Source organism: Octopus sinensis, linkage group LG1 (assembly GCF_006345805.1).
Source record: "Octopus sinensis linkage group LG1, ASM634580v1, whole genome shotgun sequence".
In the NCBI taxonomy this organism is placed as follows: Eukaryota; Metazoa; Mollusca; class Cephalopoda; order Octopoda; family Octopodidae; genus Octopus; species Octopus sinensis.
The window spans coordinates 52,222,107-52,246,828 of NC_042997.1; the positions used below are offsets into that span (position 1 = coordinate 52,222,107).

Genomic DNA, 24,722 nt, shown 5'->3' on the forward strand with positions numbered 1-24,722 from the left:
CCCAGTCTGATCTGGCAGTGTTTCTACAGCTGGATGCCCTTCCTAACGCCAACCACTCCGCGAGTGTAGTGGGTGCTTTTTACGTGCCACCTGCACAGGAGCCAGGGGAGTCCGGCATCGGCCACGATGGGTTGGTGCTTTTAACGTGCCACCGGCACGGAAGCCAGCCAAGGCGGCGCTTGCATCGGCCCATTTGGATGGTGCTTTTTATGTGCCACCGGCACAGAAGCCAGTCGAGGAGGCGCTGGCATCAGCCTAAGAACAGAAATAAATGAGTGAAGAACAAATATATAGTGCATGTGTTTATTTGGAAACAAAAAAAAATGACCATCCTGAAGTACAACAATATCTGTTTCAACACACAACTTCATGTAAGGAATCTTGCAACACAAATTCATAAACGTTTTTTCATAATGTTTATTGAAAACAAACAGCATTTTGTGTAAATATCATCTATGCCTTTTTTGATAGGAAAGAGAAAAAGAAGTTATTGTCTAACCTCAGGTGAGCTCTCATTTAGCACTACTATGATCAAGGACATTACAGCCATGACTACACAATATCCCATGTGTCTTTCCTTTTTAAGACAATAAAATGTTTTGGAGGAGATATGTCTGCTATCTCTAGTAGGTTGATAACCACATAGAGGCTCTCATTTGGCCTGAAGGGTTAGGGTCTTACCATTCACTCATCATTCTGGCTCTATACACCCACTACATACCCTACAAGTTACCAAGACTACTCTACTCTTTACTCTTTTACTTGTTTCAGTCATTTGACTGTGGCCATGCTGGAGCACCACCTTTAGTCGAGCAAATCGACCCCAGGACTTATTCTGTTGGTCTCTTTTACAGAGACATAAACACATCACCATCGGTTGTCAAGTGATGTTGGTGGGACAAACACAGACACACAAACATATACACACACATACATATATATATGCATATATATGACAGGCTTCTTTCAGTTTCCGTCTACCAAATCCACTCACAAGGCTTTGGCCGGCCTTGTGAGTGGATTTGCTATGTGGATTCAGTCCCGCTGTAGAAGATACTTGCCCAAGGTGCCACACAGCGGGACTGAATCCAGAACTATGTGGTTCATAAGCAAGCTACTTACCACATAGCCACTCCTACGCCTACTTGAAACATATAATACATATCAAAAACAATAACACTGGAAATTTCAAGAAGTGGGTAACAACGAAACAATGTTACCTTAGAAATGCTTTCACTCATAAGCAGCCCCTTAAACAATCCCAGTGCCTCTCCTTAGGGGTGGACAAGATGGTAACAGCTGTTTTAGCTGCTTTAGAGGAAAAAAAGCTTTCAAAATGATACATAATATTATAGGCATAGTATGGGATATGAGAGACATTAAGCAAACTCTGTTTACTGATAATGTGAAATATTGATTACTAGTTTGTGCACAAGGCGACAAATTTACAAGGGAAGGGTCATCATCATCATTTAATGCCCATTCGCCACACTGGCATGGGCTGCACAGCTTCACAGGAGCTGACCAGTTGGAGAGCTGCTCAGGCTCCATTTTGTCTGTTTTGGTGTGGTTTCTACAGCTGGATGTCCTTCCTAATACTGACCACATTACAGAGTGTACAGGATGCTTTTAATGTGACACAGGCACAGGTACTTTTATGTGACACTGACATGGGAACTTTAATGTGGCACTGGCATGGGCGCTCTAATGTGGCACTGGTATGAGCACCTTTAGGCGACACCAGCAGGCATGGGTGCTTCTATGTAACACCAGCACAGGTACATTTCCATAGCACCAGCATGGGTGCTTTTACATGACACTAGCACCCATGAGCCTGCAAAAACTAAGCCCTCTCAGTTGAGAGCGGGTTGAATAGGACATGCCTGTATGTATGGACAGCCATGATTTTACTTAGTTTCACATGTCTTTTCAAGCACAGCAAACAGCCAGAAGTTCTGGTCCCTTGTCATCTCTTCAGTGAGAAGATGACAAGGCCCTTTCTCACCAGTTTGTCCCGCATCTTCTAGGGTCTACCCCCTACAACATGTTCCCTATACAATTAGACATCAGCACTTCTTGATGCAGCTGTCATCATAGTTAATTAAGTAGATCCAGAACTTGACTGGTACCCTTGTAAGGATGAACAGGAATGTCGATTCCCGCAGAAAGAGGGATCCAACTAATTACTAAAATGTAATTTGTATATCTCTGTAATGAATCATCATCATCATCGTTTAACGTCTGCTTTCCATGCTAGCATGGGTTGGATGGTTCAACTGGGGTCTGGGAAGCCAGAAGGCTGCACCAGGCCCAGTCTGATCTGGCAGTGTTTCTACAGCTGGATGCCCTTCCTAACGTCAACCACTCCGTGAGTGTAGTGGGTGCTTTTTATGTGCCAGACGAGGTTGGCAAATGGCCACGATCGGATGGTGCTTTTTACGTGCCACCGGCATGGAGACCAGATGAAACTGGCAACGGCCACGATCAGATGGTGCTTTTTACGTGTCACGTTCAGATGGTTCTCTTACGTGCCACCAGCACTGGTATCACAGCTACAAATTCCATTGATGTTGATCTGATAATTAAATTAACAGAAGAAATCACATCTACCTCAAGTATAGAGTCAACTGTTGATAAGTCCTAAATGGAACAGCCCTGTTATCACTTAGCTGGTACAGCACTGTGATCACTAGGCTGATTCTGTAGCTATATATATATATATATATATATATATATATATATATATATATATATATATATATATATATACACATACATACAAATAATGGGACAGTCACGGATGAAATGTCTTTGATTGTAGGTCTGCCTATTCAGGACTGATTTGGGGCTAAACAGCTATAACATTTAGATGTGTCTATGGAGTGTCATTATGTCAATATAATACATGCACTGGTTTAAACCAAATACGAAAATGAACATTATACAAAAGGCTGTGACTAAGCTAAAAAAAATTCTGAATTGGTGCAGATCTCTTCTTTACATAATAGAAAAGGCAGATATTACCTAAGCTATTTCTCAACAATACAAAAAGTATTTTAATGCAATGAATTAGTCATAATCCTCCAAACAAGTGTTATCAGATATGAAATGAACCATAAAAATATGAACACAGAGAAATTGACTGAAATGAGATTTTGTGAAAATTTAATTTTCAAATGACGTACTATTTTATACACATATATGATAGGAGATAGGGTTTGTTTGTTTTTTTAAGGATTATCACCATGTTTTAGTCATTAGTGTTTTTAGTATTAACTTGGTGAATAAAACCTACATTATTCATCATCATCAATGTCTGTTTTCCATATCTGACATAGGTTAGACAGTTTGACTGAAAGTGGTAAGCCAGAGAGTTGTACCAGGCTCCAGTTGGTTTGGCTTGGTTTCTACAGCTGGATGCCCTTCCTAATACCAACTACTCCAAGAGTATGGGGGGGTACATTTTATGTGTCACTGGCACTGGCCACGACTATAATTTCACTTGGCTTGACATGTCTTTTCAAGCACAGCAAATTGCCAAAAGGTCTCAATCACTTGTCATCACCTCTGTGAGACTCAACATCCAAAGATCATGCTTCACCACCTCATCTTGTGTCTTCCTGAGTCTACCTTGTCCACAGGATCCCTCCACAGTTAGAGATTATTGTTTCATTATTAAAGCAGTGAAATGGCAGAATTGTTAGCAAACTGCACAAAATGCTATGCAGCATTCCTTTCAGTTCTTTACATTCTGAGTTTAAATCCCACCCAGGTCAACTTTGCCTTTCCTCCTTTCAGGGTCTATAAAACAAGTACCAGTCAAGTACTGGGGTTGATGTAATTGACTTGCTCCCTCCTACTAAATTTTCTTTTTTTATTTTTTATTTTTTACTTGTTTCAGTCATTTGACTGCGGCCATGCTGGAGCACCGCCTTTAGTCGAGCAGATCGACTGCTAAGTGACAGGGACATAAACACACCAGCATCGGTTGTCAAGCAATGCTAGGGGACAAACACAGACACACAAACACACACATATATATACATATATACGACAGGCTTCTTCCAGTTTCCGTCTACCAAATCCACTCACAAGGCATTGGTCGGCCCGGGGCTATAGCAGAAGACACTTGCCCAAGATGCCACGCAGTGGGACTGAACCCGGAACCATGTGGTTGGTAAGCAAGCTACTTACCACACAGCCACTCCTGGGCCAAATTGCTCACTTTGTGCCAAACTTTGAAACCATTTATAAGGTGGTGAACTGAGAAAATTGTTAGCACACGGGACAAAATGCTCGGTGGCATTTTTTATAGTTCTTTTCATTCTGATTTCAAAAACCACTTCCAGAGTTGATAAAATAAGGGCCAGTTGAGCACTGGGATCAATGTAACTGACTTTCCCCATCCCCCAAAATTTCAGGCCATGTGCTTAGAGTAGAACAAAAATTATTACTTACTTATAATAATAATTTCTATAGGGAGCTTGTAATACCCAGCCAGACTGCTTTCGAGATAACCCCATAAAATCCAATGTCCTGCAATTGAATTTAATAACAATGGTTCAGCAACCAATGAAGAATTTCATTTTCATTTAATCAATTATAATAATGAAATATAATTTCAAATGCTTTATATGCATTAAACAATACACAATGAATTTATACTCTTTTTCAAATATACAAAATAAAAATAAAAAAATGAACATAAATAAAAATAAGAGCCCAAATTTTATTCACTTACAATTTGCTTTTTGGCTGATGTTTTTGAAAGTATGCACATACATATATACTGTTAAATCCAAAGACTTAAAAAAAGATCTGAATTCAATACACCAATATTTTATTTTGAAATATTTCATAAACTACATTATGTTTGTCTTCCATACTGGCAGGTTTACATAGATAGCAACATAGATTTAGAGGCTTTCTTATTTTCTTTAACTAATGCTCCTTTCACCCCTGTTTCACATGTTACATCTAATGCCTCATACAAAAACACCTTTTCTTGCTCTTTCTTCTTAAAACTGAATCTCTCTGGAACTTTCTCTCCTACTCTCTCTATCATTTTGTAACTAACAACTTGAAAATTGAATCTTTGCTGCACTAACTTCCTCCAGTAATTCCATCCCTTAATCTGCGAAATCTTTGGGTACTATGCATTCTCCTAAGGTGATTTTAAATCATGCTGGTACCTTTCCCAATCAAGCAATTAGGATAAGTACACCTTTCCTTAACTTACGACCAAGTTCTGTTCCAACTGACAGATTGTAAATCATTCTGGTCGTATGTCGGATTTTATATTTTTTAACACTATTTTCATTCAAACGGGTTATAAAAATATAAAACACAAACATTTAATCCATAATTATTGTACATAACATGAAAAATACATATGTATTCTATTGTACTGTAAACAAAAATACAAACTAAAATCAATGTAAAAATTAATGCATATGAAATTCCACATACATACAATAAAAAAAATTGCACCTGCTAAAAAAGTGCAATTACTCTTTTACTCTTACTTGTTTCAGTCATTTGACTGTTGCCATGCTGGAGCACCGCCTTTAGTCGAGCAAATCGACTCCAGGACTTATTCTTTGTAAGCCTGGTACTTATTCTGTTGGTTTCTTTTTGCTGAACCACTAAGTTACGGGGACGTAAACATACCAGCATCGGTTGTCAAGTGATGTTGTGGGGACAAACACAGGCACACAAACATATACACACACATACATATATACATATATATATAATTAATTAATAAGGGTGAGAGAATTAGATACTAATTTAATAGTATATCTATTCAACACCAAGTGGCCTAGTGCTCCGAGAAACCTGGATTATTATAATATTTTATAATATATTATAATATTTTTACAAAATAAATATAAGAGAGTGGTCACTATATGGCTCACTCTAGCACCAGTTAATCCAAAAGGTTTCAACCACAAAAATACATGTTTCCCATGAAAGTCAGTACGATTGTTAGCTCACACGGACAGGGCAAATAAAAAATAACAAAAATACAGATTATTTTGGGACAATTGTTTCGCTATTAATGAATTAAATGTAATTTTACTTTCAAAAAAATCCACTTGTAGCTCGTCAGCCAAAACTATCTGGATGAAATCCACTCAATCACACGCCAGATTTTACCATAACGATAAATACGCGTGTGGTTCAATTGATTACATCCGACGTTATAATTCAAATGCCCCAACTAACAGCGCGCCAAACTTTCACGGAAAACAAATACAGCATTTAGAAATAAATGCAGCATAATTATAATTAATTAATAAGGGTGAGAGAATTAGATACTAATTTAATAGTATATCTATTCAACACCAAGTGGCCTAGTGCTCCGAGAAACCTGGATTATTATAATATTTTATAATATATTATAATATTTTTACAAAATAAATATAAGAGAGTGGTCACTATATGGCTCACTCTAGCACCAGTTAATCCAAAAGGTTTCAACCACAAAAATACATGTTTCCCATGAAAGTCAGTACGATTGTTAGCTCACACGGACTGGCTGACGAGCTACAAGTGGATTTTTTTGTAAGTAAAATTACATTTAATTCATTAATAGCGAAACAATTGTCCCAAAATAATCTGTATTTTTGTTATTTTTTATTTGCCCTGTCCGTGTGAGCTAACAATCGTACTGACTTTCATGGGAAACATGTATTTTTGTGGTTGAAACCTTTTGGATTAACTGGTGCTAGAGTGAGCCATATAGTGACCACTCTCTTATATTTATTTTGTAAAAATATTATAATATATTATAAAATATTATAATAATCCAGGTTTCTCAGAGCACTAGGCCACTTGGTGTTGAATAGATATACTATTAAATTAGTATCTAATTCTCTCACCCTTATTAATTAATTATAATTATGCTGCATTTATTTCTAAATGCTGTATTTGTTTTCCGTGAAAGTTTGGCGTGCTGTTAGTTGGGGCATTTGAATTATAACGTCGGATGTAATCAATTGAACCACACGCGTATTTATTGTTATGGTAAAATCTGGCGTGTGATTGAGTGGATTTCATCCAGATAGTTTTGGCTGACGAGCTACAAGTGGATTTTTTTGTAAGTAAAATTACATTTAATTCATTAATAGCGAAACAATTGTCCCAAAATAATCTGTATTTTTGTTATTTTTTATTTGCCCTGTCCATGTGAGCTAACAATCGTACTGACTTTCATGGGAAACATGTATTTTTGTGGTTGAAACCTTTTGGATTAACTGGTGCTAGAGTGAGCCATATAGTGACCACTCTCTTATATTTATTTTATACATATATATATATATATATATATATATATACATACACGATGGGCTTCTTTCAGCTTCCGTCTACCAAATCCACTCACAAGGCTTTGGTCAGCCCGAGGCTATAGTAGAAGACACTTGCCCAAGGTGCCACGCAGTGGGACTGAACCCGGAACCATGTGGTTGATAAGCAACTTACCTACCACACAGCCACTCTTGCCCCTATGAAAATAAATTTTTCATCTTCAGTCATTTCTTCAGTTGAGGTAGATGGTTTTTCAAGGAACATGGTGAGCTTTGTTTATTTTTTATTTTTTTCATCCTTTATCTTATGATAACAATGCTCAGCATCTTGAATGATATATTCAACCTTTGCAAAGCATTTGACATTCGGGTCCATTGTTTTGAAACTGGCAAGAGCTTTATTCAATTGCAAAGACAATCAGAAACTATGCCCCTAATATCTATTATCTTCTACTTGTTTCAGTCATTAGACTGCAGCCATACTGGGGCACCAGTGCCTTGAAGACTTTTAGTTGAATAACTTGATCCCAGTACTTATTCTTTAAGCCTGGCACTTATTCCACCTTGTTTTGCTGAACCACTAAGCTACAGGGATGTAAACACACCAATACCATGTATTTCTTTTCTGGCTCATCTTCTTCTTTCTCAATTTTTTTTTACTTATTTATTTATTGTGGTCATAAAGTGAGGATGGTTGTAAGTACAGATGGTCTTTTTTCACATGAAAAGCATTGAGTTAAAAGTAGTGGTATTTGTTAAACATTCTCTGTCAACAAAACTATTGTCTAACTCTGCACTTCAGTGAAACAAAAAAAATTCTTGATTTGAAAAATAAATAAGGGTTAGTGACATGAAGGGTATCAGGCTGTAAACAATATTTCAATAATATGCATTCAGCCAACCACTGCTAGTATGAAAAAAAATGGATGTAAAATAAATAGATGAAGAAACTAAATACTTGTCCTACAATATAGCAGAGTGATTTGGAAAGGCAACCTATACAGCTGCTCTGTGATTTAAAATTATATTTATTAATCTTAGGAGGATACACAGAACCAAATATTCTCTCAAAAGTGAGGACTAGAATCAGTGGAGGAGGGGGGAAGTTAGTATGATTTATGATTACAGTTCAACTTCCAGGTCAATAGTTACAAAGAGAAAGAGAGAGACCAGAGGAACTAAGCTTGAACAAAAATTGTTGAAAAAAGGTATTTAGTATTAGATATAAGCATGTAAAAATGGAGACAATAGGGGTATCAGGAGTTCAAGAATATATGAATAAGTCTGAATTGAGTCCAATAACAGAATGACTATTAACTACTGAGTCCAATAATAAAATATCTTAATTATATATTCTAATTGTCTTGGTGTTCTGTGAAGTATAAAACTTATTTTCTTCAATATTCAATCTTAAGGAATACAGAGATATCATTATATAAGTTCATATTTGCAATTTTAAATCTAAATAGAGTTTTGAAATAAATTCCATTTTGACTAACATGCTAAACAGCTTTCTTGTCACAATACACGTCACCAAAATCATCATTCTATTAACAAATAAAACCAAGTTAGCTTCTAAATTTCAGTCTCTTTCAATATATTATGGAATGTTTCCATGCAGTGAATACAACAACCTGAGGTTGAGAACCACCTATGGGGTTCCGAAACTAAATTTTCATTATATCATAGATATGAGCTGAATGTATCTGATTACTGACAACAAGACCATGCATAAATATTTTACAGGTTTGTGTGACATTTTACTGAAATAATCTCTACCAATAAAACTTCACAATTGAATAGCTAGCAGTCAGAATAGCATTGGGTTCATATCTACATTGTATTTAACCTTTAAGCATTCAGATTACTCTATCAAATATAATGCTTATTATTTTATTCCCACTGTTTTGAATTAATCTTGCATTATTTTATAGTGTCAAGATTTTGATGATGCAATTAATTTTTAGAAAGACATTGTAGGGTAAGTGTAAGAAGCCAGACCTGGTTAGCTTGAGGATAAAACAGGTTGAATATTTAGGTCAGATATGGCTAGTTTAAATGCTAAAGGGTTAAATATTTGTAGTTGAACAAACATCCTAAATCATAATTTAGTTGCAAAGCAACACTAAAGCAGAAAGGACAATTGGATTAATTTTAAGTAAACAATTAGTTTTTTTTTTTTTAATGTCAATGATCTTACCTTACAACAATGTTATTACATTACAACATATTAATAACAATGATATTACATTACAACAACATACCTAATTAAGTTAAATTGTATAGCAAGGATTGTCTATATAGTTGATCTTTGATATAAAATTGTACCTCATTTACTATTTATCTTATTAACTGGGGGAAAAAAAATTCCAAAGACTTATCAGAATGTGGAGATTAAGTTGTACATAAATATTCAGATATTAGATTAAGAAGATGTTCTAAAAGAGTAAAGATTTTAGTCTAAACCATTTTCCAGGACATTTCTGAATAAAGAAAGAGACAAACAATGTACCTTTTGATAATGAGTAAATAGATTAGATGAAAAAATTAAGACAACTAAAATATTTTCAGACTATGTAAAAGATTATGTACTTTTAACAGACATAGAGGTTGTGGTTTTTCTATGATAGAAACTTAGCAAGCACAGGAAATGTTTTATTCATGAATTGTTAAAATGCAACAAATGATAATAGTTCATGAGGAAAGAGGGAGCTGTTTCTAGATTACTGGTACAATAGAGCAGCAGCAGATAAAACATATTGGGACAACTGTAAGTGACCAATAAGGAAAAAGAGATATTTAAAGTATTGAAGAAAATAGTCCTTAATTGTTTGAAAGTAATTAGTCAGTATAGTTAAGGGAGACAATATTTTTAGGGCACATATAGTTGAGTATATCTATATTTCTAGATATTATATGATTTGACAAGGATTGGAACAAACCGTACTGAGAAGACTGAAGATTTTGTTACATTTGGCAATAGTTTGCTTTAATTAGAATGTTTAGCAAAAATTCTTTTTTCTCCTTTCAAGTTTTATTTTACCAGAACAAAAAAAAAAAAAAGTAGAAACGATTCTTTAGTTCTGTAGACAACCTTATCAATCTTAGTGGTACAATAAAAGTGGTTTTTGATGGAAGTACAACCAGCCAAAAAACCAAAAAAATAACACAAAACACACAAATGAAGTAAGACATTTCCAACCCGTAACAGCATAGAGAAACAGCCATATGACTAATAATTTTATCTATTAAAAAAAATAACAGGTTTGCAAGCTTTATTTCTGAAATACATTGATGCAAGGTGGGACCAATAGAATCCAAACAGCAATAGGAGGAAGTTAATCAAATTTATTTGATTATTTCAAATTATAAGGCACATCCTCATTATCTTAATTTTTTAGTAGTCAAACCAGCTACATCTGGCCAAAATATTCTACCTGCTTTATCTTCAAACCAGCCAGATCAGGCCTCTCACACCTACCCTGCAATGTCATTCCAAAAATGAACAATAACATCATTGAAATCTCAAAGCTACAAGATAGTATACGATAAATTCAAACTAGTGTGAATACATTCACATTATATTTGACAGAGTAATCTGAATGTCAAAAGGTTAATGATAGAGATAAAAGTTGTTTTCTTTTGTATACACCATCCTCATCTCAAAATGTTTTTACATTTTCTGGAAGATTTTACAAATGTTTGATATTCTTACAAACACCTCAAACAGAGTTTCATATGAATATCTTAATGCCAAACACTGAACAAGTAAAAAAATCAAAATGACTAGATGAAGAGCAAGCTATCACATCTAAGGACAGTACAATTCTTGTAGAAAGTTTGGTAACTTTGAGTGATTAGTCTAAAGGTTAGTGCACTAAACAATCAGAAACTATGCCCCTAATATCTATTATCTTCTACTTGTTTCAGTCATTAGACTGCAGCCATACTGGGGCACCAGTGCCTTGAAGACTTTTAGTTGAATAACTTGATCCCAGTACTTATTCTTTAAGCCTGGCACTTATTCCACCTTGTTTTGCTGAACCACTAAGCTACAGGGATGTAAACACACCAATACTGGTTGTCGAGCAGTGGTAGGGGACAAACACAGACACAAAGACACACACACATATACATCTATATATATATATATATATATATATATATATATATATATATATATACATATACACACACGCACACATGATGGACTTCCTTCATTTTCCATCTATCAAATCCACTCACAAGGCTTTGATCTCCCCAAGATTATAGTAGAAGACACTTTCCCAAGGTGCCATACAGTGGGATTGAATCTGGAACCATGTGGTTGGGAAGTAAACTTCTTACCACACTGCCACACCTGTGCATACACAAAACTAAAGACTAAAACAATATCAATAATATACAGCCAACAAACTATGTTTAAGCAGCAAACAAAGAAAAAGACTTCATGAAATTCTAAATATTAAATAGCTTAACACTTACCTTGGGTTACGATTGTAGAACATCGGGTTTACAATGTAGTCATCATTTGGACCCTTGGGTTTATCAATATCGTCAGTGACTGATGTTGAAAGCCTTAATTCTGAAATAAGTAAAAATTCAAATATTAACACAGTTCAAAAAATTAAAACCCTTTTGTAAATACTAGACAAAACACAAAATAATTCAATATGAAAGATGATGTAAATTTTATAAGGAGAGCACTGAATGGTAATAACACCCATAGATATTTGGTTTTAGATGGTTTTAAATACAATATAACAATAAGAATATGGCGCTGTGTTAAAAACCTTCAGTAAAATAGAGTCCACAGTCTTACTTCTAAACTACATAAATAGTTCCATTAAAAATTTTAGGGAAAGTATGAGTGCCATAGTGACTCCCAATTGCAACTGGTTAAGAAATTATTTCTGAATTCTTAGTGAAATGTAATGTTAAGAAGGCTCTTAAGTTTGCATTTCTCAGTAAATGAAGTGATATACTGAGTATCTGGGTAACACTTAACTTTCCTTAATTTTGTTTTCACATAAGAAGTATTCTACTATAATATTAGTTTGTTCATCCTTTCCACTTTTCTTGAATGAGGACTTATAAGAAGCAGGAATTTATGGTCAGATATACTTCCTGTTATCAACCCTTCTTTGTTTTTCAAATAATGGATTGTTTTATTCCACAAGTCTTCAAGAGCATAGGGTGACCAGTTATAATGTCATGAAAGTATGTAAAACACTCCATTTAGATCAAACAGTGATAAGCATGAATTAGCAACATATGTTCACACACATACACCATGAGCTTCCTATGGCTTCCCTTCACCAAATTCACTCACAAGACATTGGTTGGTTTCAGCTATAAGAAAAGATGCATAGTCAATGTGCTCCACAGCAGTACTGAACATGAAACCACAGAATTATAAAGCAAACCTATTAATCATTAAGCCATATCTTAAGTCTTACTCAAACATTAACCTTGTGAATTAATTCTGATATTTTACAAAGGAAGAAAGGCAGTAAGAAATATAACCAGTAATTTAGTTCACTTATAGAACATAAAGTCACATTTAAAGTAACAAATGTCATCTGTAATCTTACTCTGACCAGCATCAGTATTTTCAAATTTGGAATTTTCTAAAATAGCATTTGATGTATAAAAGAAATGAAATTTTGGACTTAAATCTGTTATACTTTATATATACTCATTGTGTAAGAACATTATAAGGACAAATTCCTGGTAAACTTTCGTGTTTCTTTTGTAGTCAATTTTCAGTCTGCTGGTAACATGAAAGGAAAAGCTATCGTTAACATTTATGCAATGATACTTTAACCAGTTGATGTTTAGAAGAGCAACGAAAGGCAGAATTGATAAAGTAACAAACAAAATACTAGTGGTATTTAGTTACAAACATTTACATTTATAGTTCACATTCCACAGAGGTTGTCCTTGTCCTGATTCTTTCCAGTATCATCATTTTATATTTATTTATCCAGGCTGGTATAGGGTGGATGGGTTTTCTGAAGCAGTTTTTTATGGCCAGAAACACTTTCTGTTGCCAATCCTTTTAGATGTCTCCTATCATGTACCTCTTCTAATATCAGGATACACTCAACAGTATCAGCTTTCCAGCATCAATAAAATAAGTACCACTCAAATCATCATCATCATCATTAACATTTCCTATCTGCTTTCCATAGTGGCTTGAGGTGGATGGTTGGAAAGAATTTGGCAAGCCACAGTACTTCATTTAGGTCCAATGTCAGCTTTGGCATGGTTTCCACAGCTGGACACCCTTTACAGTGTGTACTGGGTAATTTTTTTCATTCCACTGGCACTAATGAGGCTGCCATAGGAAAAGAAGAGGAAGAAAACCTCTCTCAACTATGTGGGAGGAGTATTTTGAGAGGGGGAAGGTGACTTTATGCCTGTTGTTGAGATGTTAAAGTATGATAGAGGAATAAGCACAGGTATCTTGCTAGGTGGAAGATTAGGAGTAGCTGGGAAGAAGATAAAGATGGTAGTGTCAATATAACTTCCATTACCCTCACCCAAAATTTGAAGTATTGTCCGCAATAATAATAATAATCCCTTCTACTATAGGCACAAGACCTGAAATTTGGGGTAGGGGGACAGTCAACTACATTGACCCCAGTATTTCACTGGTACTTAATTTGTTAATGCCAAAAGGATTAAAGGCAAAGTTGACCTCAGTGAAATTTGAACTCAGAACATAGCGATGGGTGAAATACCACTAAGCATTTCATCCAGTGAGCTAACGATTCTACCAGCTTGCCACCTTGAATAATAATAATAATAATGATAATTAAGACAATAGGTAAATATAAAATGAAGAATGAAAGAATTTCCATATGTGACTTCTAACATGAAATGCCTCTCTAGAGAATGCACAAATTTGTTAGCCTCTATATGGTCAACTCAATCTGTTTGAAATAACACACAAATCACTCCAAACTGAATAATGTAGTTCTAGTTAAACAGTGCTTGAAAAATGACAGCATGGTCACAGGTGAAACACTTGACCACAAATCTGTTCAAATAATGACAATGTAATGTGGATAACCACAAATCTACTAGTCTTACAGAATGACCATGACATAGTTGATGTAGTCTGCTGGTGATATACAGTAGAACCTTGCAGTACGAGTGCCCCACTGTACGAGTAATTTGCTGTACGAAATGAGACTTGTGCAAATTTTTGTCTTAAAATATGAGTGGAAATCTGCAGTACAAGCACACAAATCATCCCATCTTTAAGGTAATTCAGTTAATAAAACCAGGTTACATATTTCTTTTGCATTCTCTTTTTTCATAATTGTCATTTTATTTTTAATTACAGCTATTCTGTTTTAAAAGAAATAAAAAATTATTTTTGAGTGGTGTTGGGGGGCTGGAACAGATCAATTATATTTTAATTAATTTCAATGGGGAAAATTGATTTGTAAAACGAGTAAATCGTGAGACGAGTTCGGTCATGGAACGAATTAAACTCGAACTGCGAGGTATCACTGTATTATAAATATGATGAACATATTATAATACATGATGGATATATTTATAGCATGTACTTTATACCCTTGGAAGCTATAACCATGAAATAGTTTTAATCATTGGTAAATATCAATCACGTTCTTTATACCACTAATATTTTGGCTTAAACATCACAACTGTTTATCCCACCCCTATAAAAATGTACGCTGTTTCTGAACATATAAGAAGAAATCAAATTTATTTTACAGCTTGATTTTTAGCGGTGATGACAGTAAATAATTTAAGTTCAAATGTAGTCAATCTAAGGTACATAATTCTTCATTAGAATAATACAAAAGTTACTTCCCTTGAACAATAACCGGCTTCAATGAGAGAAATAACGAGATAGCTTCATTTCAAAATTTGCCACAAGGCCAGCAAGTTCGGAGAGGAAGTAAATCCATTTCATTGACATAAGTATCCAGCAGTTACTTTTTTTGTCAACATGGAAAGAATAAAAAGCAAAGTCGACCTCGACCAAATGTGAACTCAGAACATAAAGACGGACGAACTGCCGCTAGGAATTATGCCTGGCGTGCTAACGATTCTACATTGCAGTAGATTACAATTTTGAGTTACGTCCCTTAACGATTTCTATGAAAATTCAGCGAGACGGACTTCAGCTTCACCGTAGTCAATAACATATATACTGCATGTTTACTAGATAGATTCTTGAACGTTCTTCATTCCTGGTGATAATGGCAGTTAATCACTTTCAAAAATAAAAAATAAAAATTGCAACGAAACATCCAACGAATATATTTTTTCCGGTGCTTATAGACATTCGGATCTCAAGGGAGATCACTGGGTCATTTTAAACATGATTTAAAGTCATAGACACCTGAATAATTATGCAATAATTAAAATTAATTATTATTGATTTGATAATAAAATTTACGTCAATTAAAATAATTGTTTAATAAACGTGTATTTTCGTTTTCATACTTAATTTATAACACTACAAAATTTTTATTATTTATTTACTTATTTTTGTATTCGGTCAGTGATATTTCTTATACGCTTCTATCTAGAAACCAAAGGAAATTACTACAATTCCTCCCAAACTTTACTTTTGTAACCTGGACATCAATGTTTTGAAATTGACCTATTTTCCATTACATTTCAGACATTCAGTGCTGAGTTGCTGAAGCAGAAATATCGTTATAGAAAATATTCTGCTCAATACCACAGATTTGCTTGCCAGTTGTTTGACCATAACCACTTGAGCATATCCATTCATGGCTGACAATATGTGCATCTCTGATCATGAGCAGGTGTAGTGGGGGCGCATAACAGCTATGTGTTGAGAGGGATGCTTTGGGGTTTGAATAAATGTAACAAAAGCAAAGCTTGAAGGAAACAGTAGCCATGTTACACAGTGTAATTTGTTATTGGGAAGGAGAGGGTAACCCTAGAACAAAATCACCTGCCTGACAAAAACAACTTCGAAAAATAAAACAAAAAATAGCTTTTTCAAAAATTCTTCATGGAATAAATATAAATATAGGTGCAGGAGTGGCTGTGTGGTAAGTAGCTTGCTTACCAACCACATGGTTCTGGGTTCCATCCCACTGCGTGGCATCTTGGGCAAGTGTCTTCTGCTATAGCCTCGGGCCGACCAATGCCTTGTGAGTGGATTTGGTAGACGGAAACTGAAAGAAGCCCGTTGTATATATGTATGTGTATATGTTTGTGTGTCTGTGTTTGTCCCCCCACCATCGCTTGACAACCGATGCTGGTGTGTTTACGTCCCCGTCACTTAGCGGTTCGGCAAAAAGTGACCGATAGAATAAGTACTGGGCTTACAAAGAATAAGTCCCAGGGTCGATTTGCTCGACTAAAGGCGGTCCTCCAGCATGGCCGCAGTCAAATGACTGAAACAAGTAAAAGAGTAAAGAGTAAAGAGAATCCGCATCATTTCTGGAACATCAGTGGTGTAGTGAGATGACTACACTCTACCTCCAAGCACTGCTATAAACAACAGAAGTGAGCAAGAATGTTATAACTTTGTATGCATGCATAACAGAGTTCAAAGTCAATGTATGCTAAGTGGCTACACTCTGCATAATTTAACTCTGTTACTATTGCAACATTCCCAATACTTTTTGATCAAACCTCATACATATATCTTTATACATAAAAGTAAGGTTGTTTGTCTGTCTCCTACGATTTAGATTCCTAACTACTCCCACATTTTGCGGTGCAGTTTAACCAAAACCGGGTATCTTATAGTCGTGATTCATATCGAGCCCTTCTGGGTATTAGCGCGCATCTACGATGAGTCTACGATTTTAAAAATAATTTACCATCATTTTTTTCCATTTTAATGCATTTTTTCGCTATTATATAAGGGAAGTAACTCTCTAAAAATGTCTACGATGAGTCAACGATTTAAAAAAAAATTTACCATCATTTTTTTCCCATTTTTTTTGGCTATAACTCTCTAAAAATGCTTTATAGTTATTTCCCTTACAAACCCGAGCGATACTGCTAGTATATATATATATATATAATTTTTTTTTTTTTCTCACAGACAAGATCCAGAGATTCTCCATATAGAAGACAGTAGTGCTCAAAAGATTCAAACTTAGACTGATATCTTTACAGGGGATTATTCCACAAGGTAAAGAAAGGCTATAAGAGGGATCAAGTTGAGCAGGTATAGAGGTAATTATGCAGATAAACAAATCAGATCTAATTATATTTGATGTGTCTAATTTGTTTATCTGCCTAATTGCCTCTATCTATCTATCTATCTATCTATATATATATATATATATATATATATATAGAGAGAGAGAGAGAGCTTTTCTATGCTGATGACCTTGTTCTTATAGATGAATCTGTAATAGACTTAGAAAAATATTTCCAGCATGGAAGCAAAACCTGCAATATACATTACACTTATAAAGCCAGATGTGAATGATAAATTGAATATACTTCTAGTAAGTCTATGAGATACAACAAAAAGTTACTAAGATGAAATAGGGTGGCTTGAAATTACCAGAGAAGGCTGAAGATGGTATTCAAAAGCAAAAAAATCTACTAACACATACTTAGTGAATAAGACTATACTTATAAAATATGAGCTTGGACAATGTTTTCATGACTGTCAGATCTCTTGGACAATTCTTTTTCAATTGCTGAGTTTGGAGTAAGAGTAGACGCACTAAGACTAGTGAACTTGGTGCCAGTAGCAGTCCCTTGCCAGCTATCTTGAAAGAGCAGAGGCCATAACAGAACATTCAGAGAGAAAAGATAGTACCTTTGATGCCAGAGGCTAGTGTGTGTTTGTTAGTGACTGAATACCAATCGGTTAAGTGGCCCTCGTCTGGATGCAGTGCAGGATATGTGTTCTTAGTAGCATTATTTCCGATGTGAGAGTACTCCATTGCCTTATTTGAACCTTGTAGAATGTTAGCAACCTTTGAAGGCTGAAACATTTTCTGACTCTGAAGAAAAGCTAGTCTCTGAGATGTAATCCTAACTTGTTAAAGATGTGCTTTTGCTAGATCAGATACTCAGAGATAACGAAGCCCGGCATCTGGAGCAACTAAGAGAGCTCTAGCAAAGTGCTGTTTATGTTTAGCGGGGTTTTGGAGTGGTGTGTTTTAAATTAGTGCTTGAGGTTTTTGCATTTAAAAAAGACAAGATCAGCATGACTCCACTGGATGATGCTCTCAAGATCTCCATTCATGAAAGCACTGCAGGTTTGGCAAGTGGTGTCTAGGTTGCATGTAAAAGAGTGAGCATTGTTAGCTGTGGCAGCTAGTAGGTCATTGATATATAGAAGGAAGAGAATGGGGAACTAAACCAAACCCTGTGACACACCAGAGTTGATTGAGAATTAGACAGGAAGAGCTTTATCAACAAATCTCACAATACTGTAATCTGATACAAAAGATGAGAGATGGGTGGAGACAGTAACTGAAAAATTTTGACAAGAAATTTGCAAGCCAGACACAGTTAAAGGTGTCTAGAACAAGAAACATTGATTTCGCTGACTTCTCTAAAGAAAGAGTCAACTGGTGAGTGACATAATAGAGAAAGCCTCCTATGAATCAGGCTCTACAAAAGCCACACTGGTGGCCACTGACAAGAAAAAGAAACTCAAGGTGTTGTCAATGGCTGCTTCCACTATCTTATATATGTTAAAAGTAAATGAAATAGGAAAACATCTGGTCGGATCAGCGGGGGTTGCTTTTTTTTTAAGTGGAAAATACTGAAGAGTACTTGCAAATATAAAAGTATGCATCTATAGAGAGTGAGAGATTAAAGAGTTTAGTGAGTGTGAGAGCAAGTTCTGGAGTACAATGTTTGAGTGTAATGGAAGGAGCACTCTCAGGATCTACTTCTTGAAGCAGGCAAAAGTATTCTAATGCTTAGTATATGTTGATGCAAGGTGGAGAGCCTGGCAAAGTGGAAGGAGGGGAGATTTGGAGTAGATTCAACAAGGGTACATAGTGTAGTTGGATGCAGAGCAGGCAGCAAAGGTGGATTCTTGGAGGGTACTGCTTATGGAGCTATTATTGTTCAGTTTAGGTTTTGGAGGTAAGAAAGCTGTCAAAAGAAGGTAAATTTCCTACACCATTTGGAGAAGAGGCTATTTGCGGTACTTTTGTTAAAGGCTTAGCAAGGAAGTTAATTGAAAGTCAGTTCACCACAGATTTGTCTTATCTGATAAAAACCAAGAAAACCTTTACAATGCAGGCTACTGCTTCTACAGTCCAAATGTAACAATAATGAACACACTGACTGAATAACTATAATCCTTATGTTGCTGCTGTGAGGAAGATGAACTTTAGTTCAAGCTAAAACTTGTGTTTGGCATGGATCAGAAACTTTATGGCCACAAAGAACATTCTGCCGTTGATAAACAATGTATTACAATTTGCAAAACTTTATTAGCAGTCTCAACCCATTAAATAGATATGAGGAAATTTTTTGTTTTGACACTGTAACTGTGCACTTCATCAGTGGCTTATTGATAGTGGTTACTAATTGTTTGCAATTCTCCAAGATATGGTGTAGAAGTTTGGTATTAAATCATACTCCAAATTATCGCAAAATGGTGCAACTTGTGAATGGAAACAAGCTTTACATAAGTGGAAAGATGGCTCCAAACATTAATATAAACAGTTGCTACCTACTAACATTTTCGGTCACTTTGAATGTAGTGTTGGATAAATTGCTAACAGTCGAATCATGTAGGATTACGAGACCGTCAGACATCTGTGAACTCGCTATACAGTAAATTTTATAATTATAAAAAGTGGCTAAAATTACAACTTTGTTAGTAGACAATTCTCAGTTTTGAAATACAGATGTGGTTGGAAAGTGGCTCCTCAAAATGATGCGTTACAACCATTTGGTAAAAGCTTCAACATTGGTGAATCTGAAATATTGCACTAAGCTTTAACAACTCAAAGTAAACACTAATATCTCATCTCACAGTCTGAGAGGACATAAACACAATAAAGTAATGTCACACCACCTTAAACTTAGAAACAAAAACAAAAGCAATGGTAGTGCTGGAGAGCAACCTTGACCAACTCTGCTCAGGCTAGTTCCAGTGTTACTTGGTCAATATAAAGATCCTCACCCGTTAACAAAAACAAAAAAAAACCAGCCTGCTGGGTGCTGTGTAGGAAACGAATATGAAAAAAAAAAATTTGCGCAAACGAATCTAGTTGAGAGGAGGACTTTTGGAAAATTCACAAGACCCAATTTTTCCCTCATAACTTTCAGGAAAATGGATATATATTGCAAAAAAAAAAAAAAAACCAACACCCTCCCCTCCCAATTCTACAGTCTTGGCCTTCAAGCAGGCTATCCACATGCTAGAAATAACAGCCAATTCTCAAATAGGCAAGACCATTTTCAGTTCCACAAACACACGATGTTTCGAGCTGGTCAAATGATTCTCTTTAATTTCAATTTGTCCCGGTATTTCTTTGCTATTTTTACTTTTCTTTTTTCAAAAGAGCTTGCTGTTATTTCTGCACTCATTTTTTGTAACTTTCAAAACAAAAAAAAAGTAACACTTTAATTTCACATGAATTACTTTGTTATATTACTGTGGGAAATTACACTGAAAGAAAGATGAGTAGATTGATTACATATTTCTTTCATTATTTTATCGCAGTTTTGTGAGATTTGGCTGTTATTTCTAGCATGTGGATAGCCTGCTTCAAGGCTAAGGCCGTAGAATTGGAAGGGGTATTTTTTTTTTTTTAATTGAAATTTTGCAAACAATTCTTTTTCAGAGTCGGATTCTTCATAACCGAAAACGTGGGATTCTGTAAAAGAAAAATCAATATATATCCATTTTCCTGAAAGTTATGAGGGGAAAAATCGGATCTTGTGAATTTTCCGAAAGTCCCCAGGTTCGTTTGCGCAGTTTCACACTTCTTGAAAAACGTATTTTTTTGAAAAAATTCTTTCGGTTTCCTACGTTTTAGATGTCGGAGACTACGAATGTGCAAAAAAAAAAAAAAAAATTAATATTACCCCCTCCCCTTTCCCAATTTAAAGTTTTTGGTTTGTTTACTTTAAAGAGATCGTAGCGAATTGACGAGCATATGCAAATCGAAATTAAATACAAACAAAAACATTAAAGTGAAAAGAATTTTCATTTTACTTGTGTTTGCCTTAAATAATCGTAAATAATAAATATAATGTAAATTAAATATATATCACATCCTCAAAAGTTTAAGAAGGAGCTCAAATTTCACCGCTCGCCCAATTTTAAATTTTGAACTTTTTCATTCATTTATTTATTTGTCTGTCCCTATCCGTTTATTCATAAAATATATTTATCAACTGTGGCGGTCCTACAGTAGTTGTTTTTAGCACCAGGAAGACATTCATATCTATCTCTTTATACACATATCTATATGCTTATTGAATTTAAAACTTTCAAAACGTGGTTTCTTGCATACTCTTTTTTACTCTTTTACTTGTTTCAGTCATTTGACTGCGGCCATGCTGGAGCACCGCCTTTAATCGAGCAAATCGACCCCAGTACTTATTCTTTTGTAAGCCCAGTACTTATTTTATCGGTCTCTTTTGCCGAACCGCTAAGTAACGGGGACATAAACACACCAGCATCGGTTGTCAAACAATGCTAGGGGGACAAACACAGACACACAAACACATACACACACACATATATATATATATACATATATACGACAGGCTTCTTTCAGTTTCCGTCTACCAAATCCACTCACAAGGCTTTGGTCGGCCCGAGGCTATAGTAGAAGACACTTACCCAAGGTGCCACGCAGTGGGACTGAACCCGGAACCATGTGGTTGGTAAACAAGCTACTTACCACACAGCCACTCCTGCGCCTATCCAGAATCTCCATCATCTAAAACACAGGGGGGAAAAAATTTCGAAAAAGTTCAAAATTTTAAATGGAGTGGGGTGGGATTTTTTGGGGGGCATATTCGTAATCTCCGACATCTAAAACGTAAGAATCTGAAAAACACTTGTTAAAAAAAATGCATTTTTCAAGGAGACGTGCGAAACTGCATTAGCCCCTCATTTTCCACACGGTCAATATAAAGGTCAATATACAGAAGTACGATCAGCAAAGACAATATTTGTTGTTTAACCCAAGGTCAGCTCTGATTGAGCAAACAAATAATTAAAAGTGCTCAAGCCGTGAGTGCATTCCATGATTTATGCAACCAGGACCATCTTGTGCAAAGTGTCCTTCCAATTTTAAATATACACTTATTTTAATTGACTTCGAAATAATGAAAAGCACAGTGATCCCTGAAAGGATTTGAATTCAGAACTCCTAGGTGTGGTAACAGAAAACACTATAAATATGAAGGCGTTACTGTGGCTTTCATTCTTCATCCTTGGGAAGGAGAATTAGATGACTAAATAAACAAAACAGACATGGTCTACGACTATTTACAGCCTCTTAAAATATCTCTACAATGAATATATAGAAGTCTTATAGTATGTGCAATGTTTTCGGCAACCTTAAAAACAAATGAAATAGCCAGAATACTTTACCGGTCGAAATTGGTAACTGTGTTTGTGTATTTAAAAGTGTTACAGAGCGACGTAATGACCTTAACAGCGCAGCCATGGCTTCGCTGCCCCTTTTTAAAAACACATAGGTTGTACAAAACATGAAACCGAAACCTCGGAACGAAATTAGAGATTTACTTTTCTAATTTCTATAAATTTAATGATTTGTATAAATTTAATAAGATAGATTTATATGAATTCATAAATTTAAACTTTAATGATAATTTCCTCTTTTCGTTAATAATTGATAAAATATCACAAATCATCTATTTTTAAAAATTATCTTTGAATTAATATAGATTAAACGGTTATTAAAATGCTAGATGTGAAAATAAGATTTTTTGTAGAGTAATCAAGTTTTTAAGGGATCGTGATGAATAAATAATTGAAGAACGTCTGAAATGAAATAATATCTGGTTTAGATCTTCATACTGCATCACTCAATTGACAAAAAATATCGTGAATGTTTTTAAAAAATAGGAGACAAATTTTTACTGTTTGTATTTTGAAGTAAATATCAAAGTTTACTAAACTGATTATTTATAGTGGCACGAGTCGATTAAATTCTAAAATTATTTAATGTATTATAAAAATATTTTGCATTAGCCCTGTGTTAAACATTCTTCTCAAAGGAGACGTACGTATAGTTTCACCGGTTCCAAGAAGTTTACATTGAGCACGTGGATTGCGATCGACAACAATTGTGTTTTGTGAAGACAAACTGCTTACTATGGCGTAAGGAATCTATGACATTTTGTTCGTTCTTTAGAAACCTCTAATTATGCATTGTTGTCGTCTGTTTGAGAAAATGTTTACACTTCCATTTATCAAAACAAGTCGATGTATTACTACTTTATTTTTATATATATATACACGTGTTTCTTTGATTCATTCCTTTAATTTGATTGTACAATAATTGCCGGAATTATATACTTTTAGATCATTGAAATTAATTTTTAAGAATAATTTTAAAGACGACTTTTTACTTCAGTTTATATATATATATCATGAAATTATAACTTTACTTTGAGAAAACCGTACTAGACAACGCCAAAGTTGATACAGTTTTAACCTGTTGTGTCCTATAAAAGCTGTTTAAATAGAAAAACAAAATAAAAATCGTTTCATCCGTGACATCTGTATGTATGAATTAACACTTGTTAACGTGACACGCTAAAGTGAAATATCTTGTCTCTAGCAGTTTCCTGTGAGATTTACTTAAATTTCTAGGAGTTAAGTTTTGATTTTGATGGGATTTTTTTCTATATTGGGAAGTTGTGCGTATATTTTTTAGTAGAGATGTTTGATGACAATTGAAGTTGATAATCTACAAACATAAATATGTATAAACTATTATTTCTTCCTGAAAACAAAAGCACATGTTGATAGATTTGATCAATTGGTTCAGCTAACGCCAAATGTCATTTTAGGAGGCTGACTTGCCTAAAGTTCCAATACTGTCGTATTAAGATGTAATGCTTATTTGAGGAATACGCTCTTCAACAATAAGGAATGATGAGTTCAAATCCCATGACATTGTACTATGTTCTTTGATAAGCACAGTACTTAATTTTGTTTCGAATGATGAACTTCTTCGTCTATAGGGAGTTTAACATAATCTAGAGTTACCTCCCTTCTATAATTAAACTGTTAAATTTACATAGTTTAGTCATTTTAATTCAAACAGAAGTAGCATTTAAAAAAAAAAAATATTCTTTGACAAACTTATATGCGGAAACTGGTGCTAATGTTAGCTCTTCTTGAAAATTCCACATTTGCCACTTGTTACCTGCTTTCCATTAGCCTCTTAGTAATAA

The 24,722-nt window shown here is 34.9% G+C and overlaps 2 protein-coding genes across 2 annotated transcripts in view; one reads left to right on the plus strand and one right to left on the minus strand.

The window, feature by feature from the left end:
* LOC115216821 (39S ribosomal protein L18, mitochondrial) overlaps positions 1–23,001 on the minus strand; it is a 43,944-nt gene extending 20,943 nt beyond the window's left edge. The window contains exons 1-3 of the mRNA XM_029786408.2: positions 22,888–23,001; positions 11,796–11,895; positions 4,459–4,536 (exon numbers count right to left, since the gene is read on the minus strand). Of these exons, the coding sequence (XP_029642268.1) occupies positions 4,459–4,536; positions 11,796–11,895; positions 22,888–22,963 (254 nt within the window). The 5' untranslated portion in view covers positions 22,964–23,001. The remainder of the gene's footprint in view (positions 1–4,458; positions 4,537–11,795; positions 11,896–22,887) is intronic.
* Positions 23,002–23,508: 507 nt separating this feature from the next.
* Positions 23,509–24,722, plus strand: part of LOC115214034 (notchless protein homolog 1) — a 240,657-nt gene continuing 239,443 nt past the window's right edge. The window contains exon 1 of the mRNA XM_029783059.2: positions 23,509–23,640. Coding sequence (XP_029638919.1) covers positions 23,636–23,640 — 5 coding nt within the window. The 5' untranslated portion in view covers positions 23,509–23,635. The remainder of the gene's footprint in view (positions 23,641–24,722) is intronic.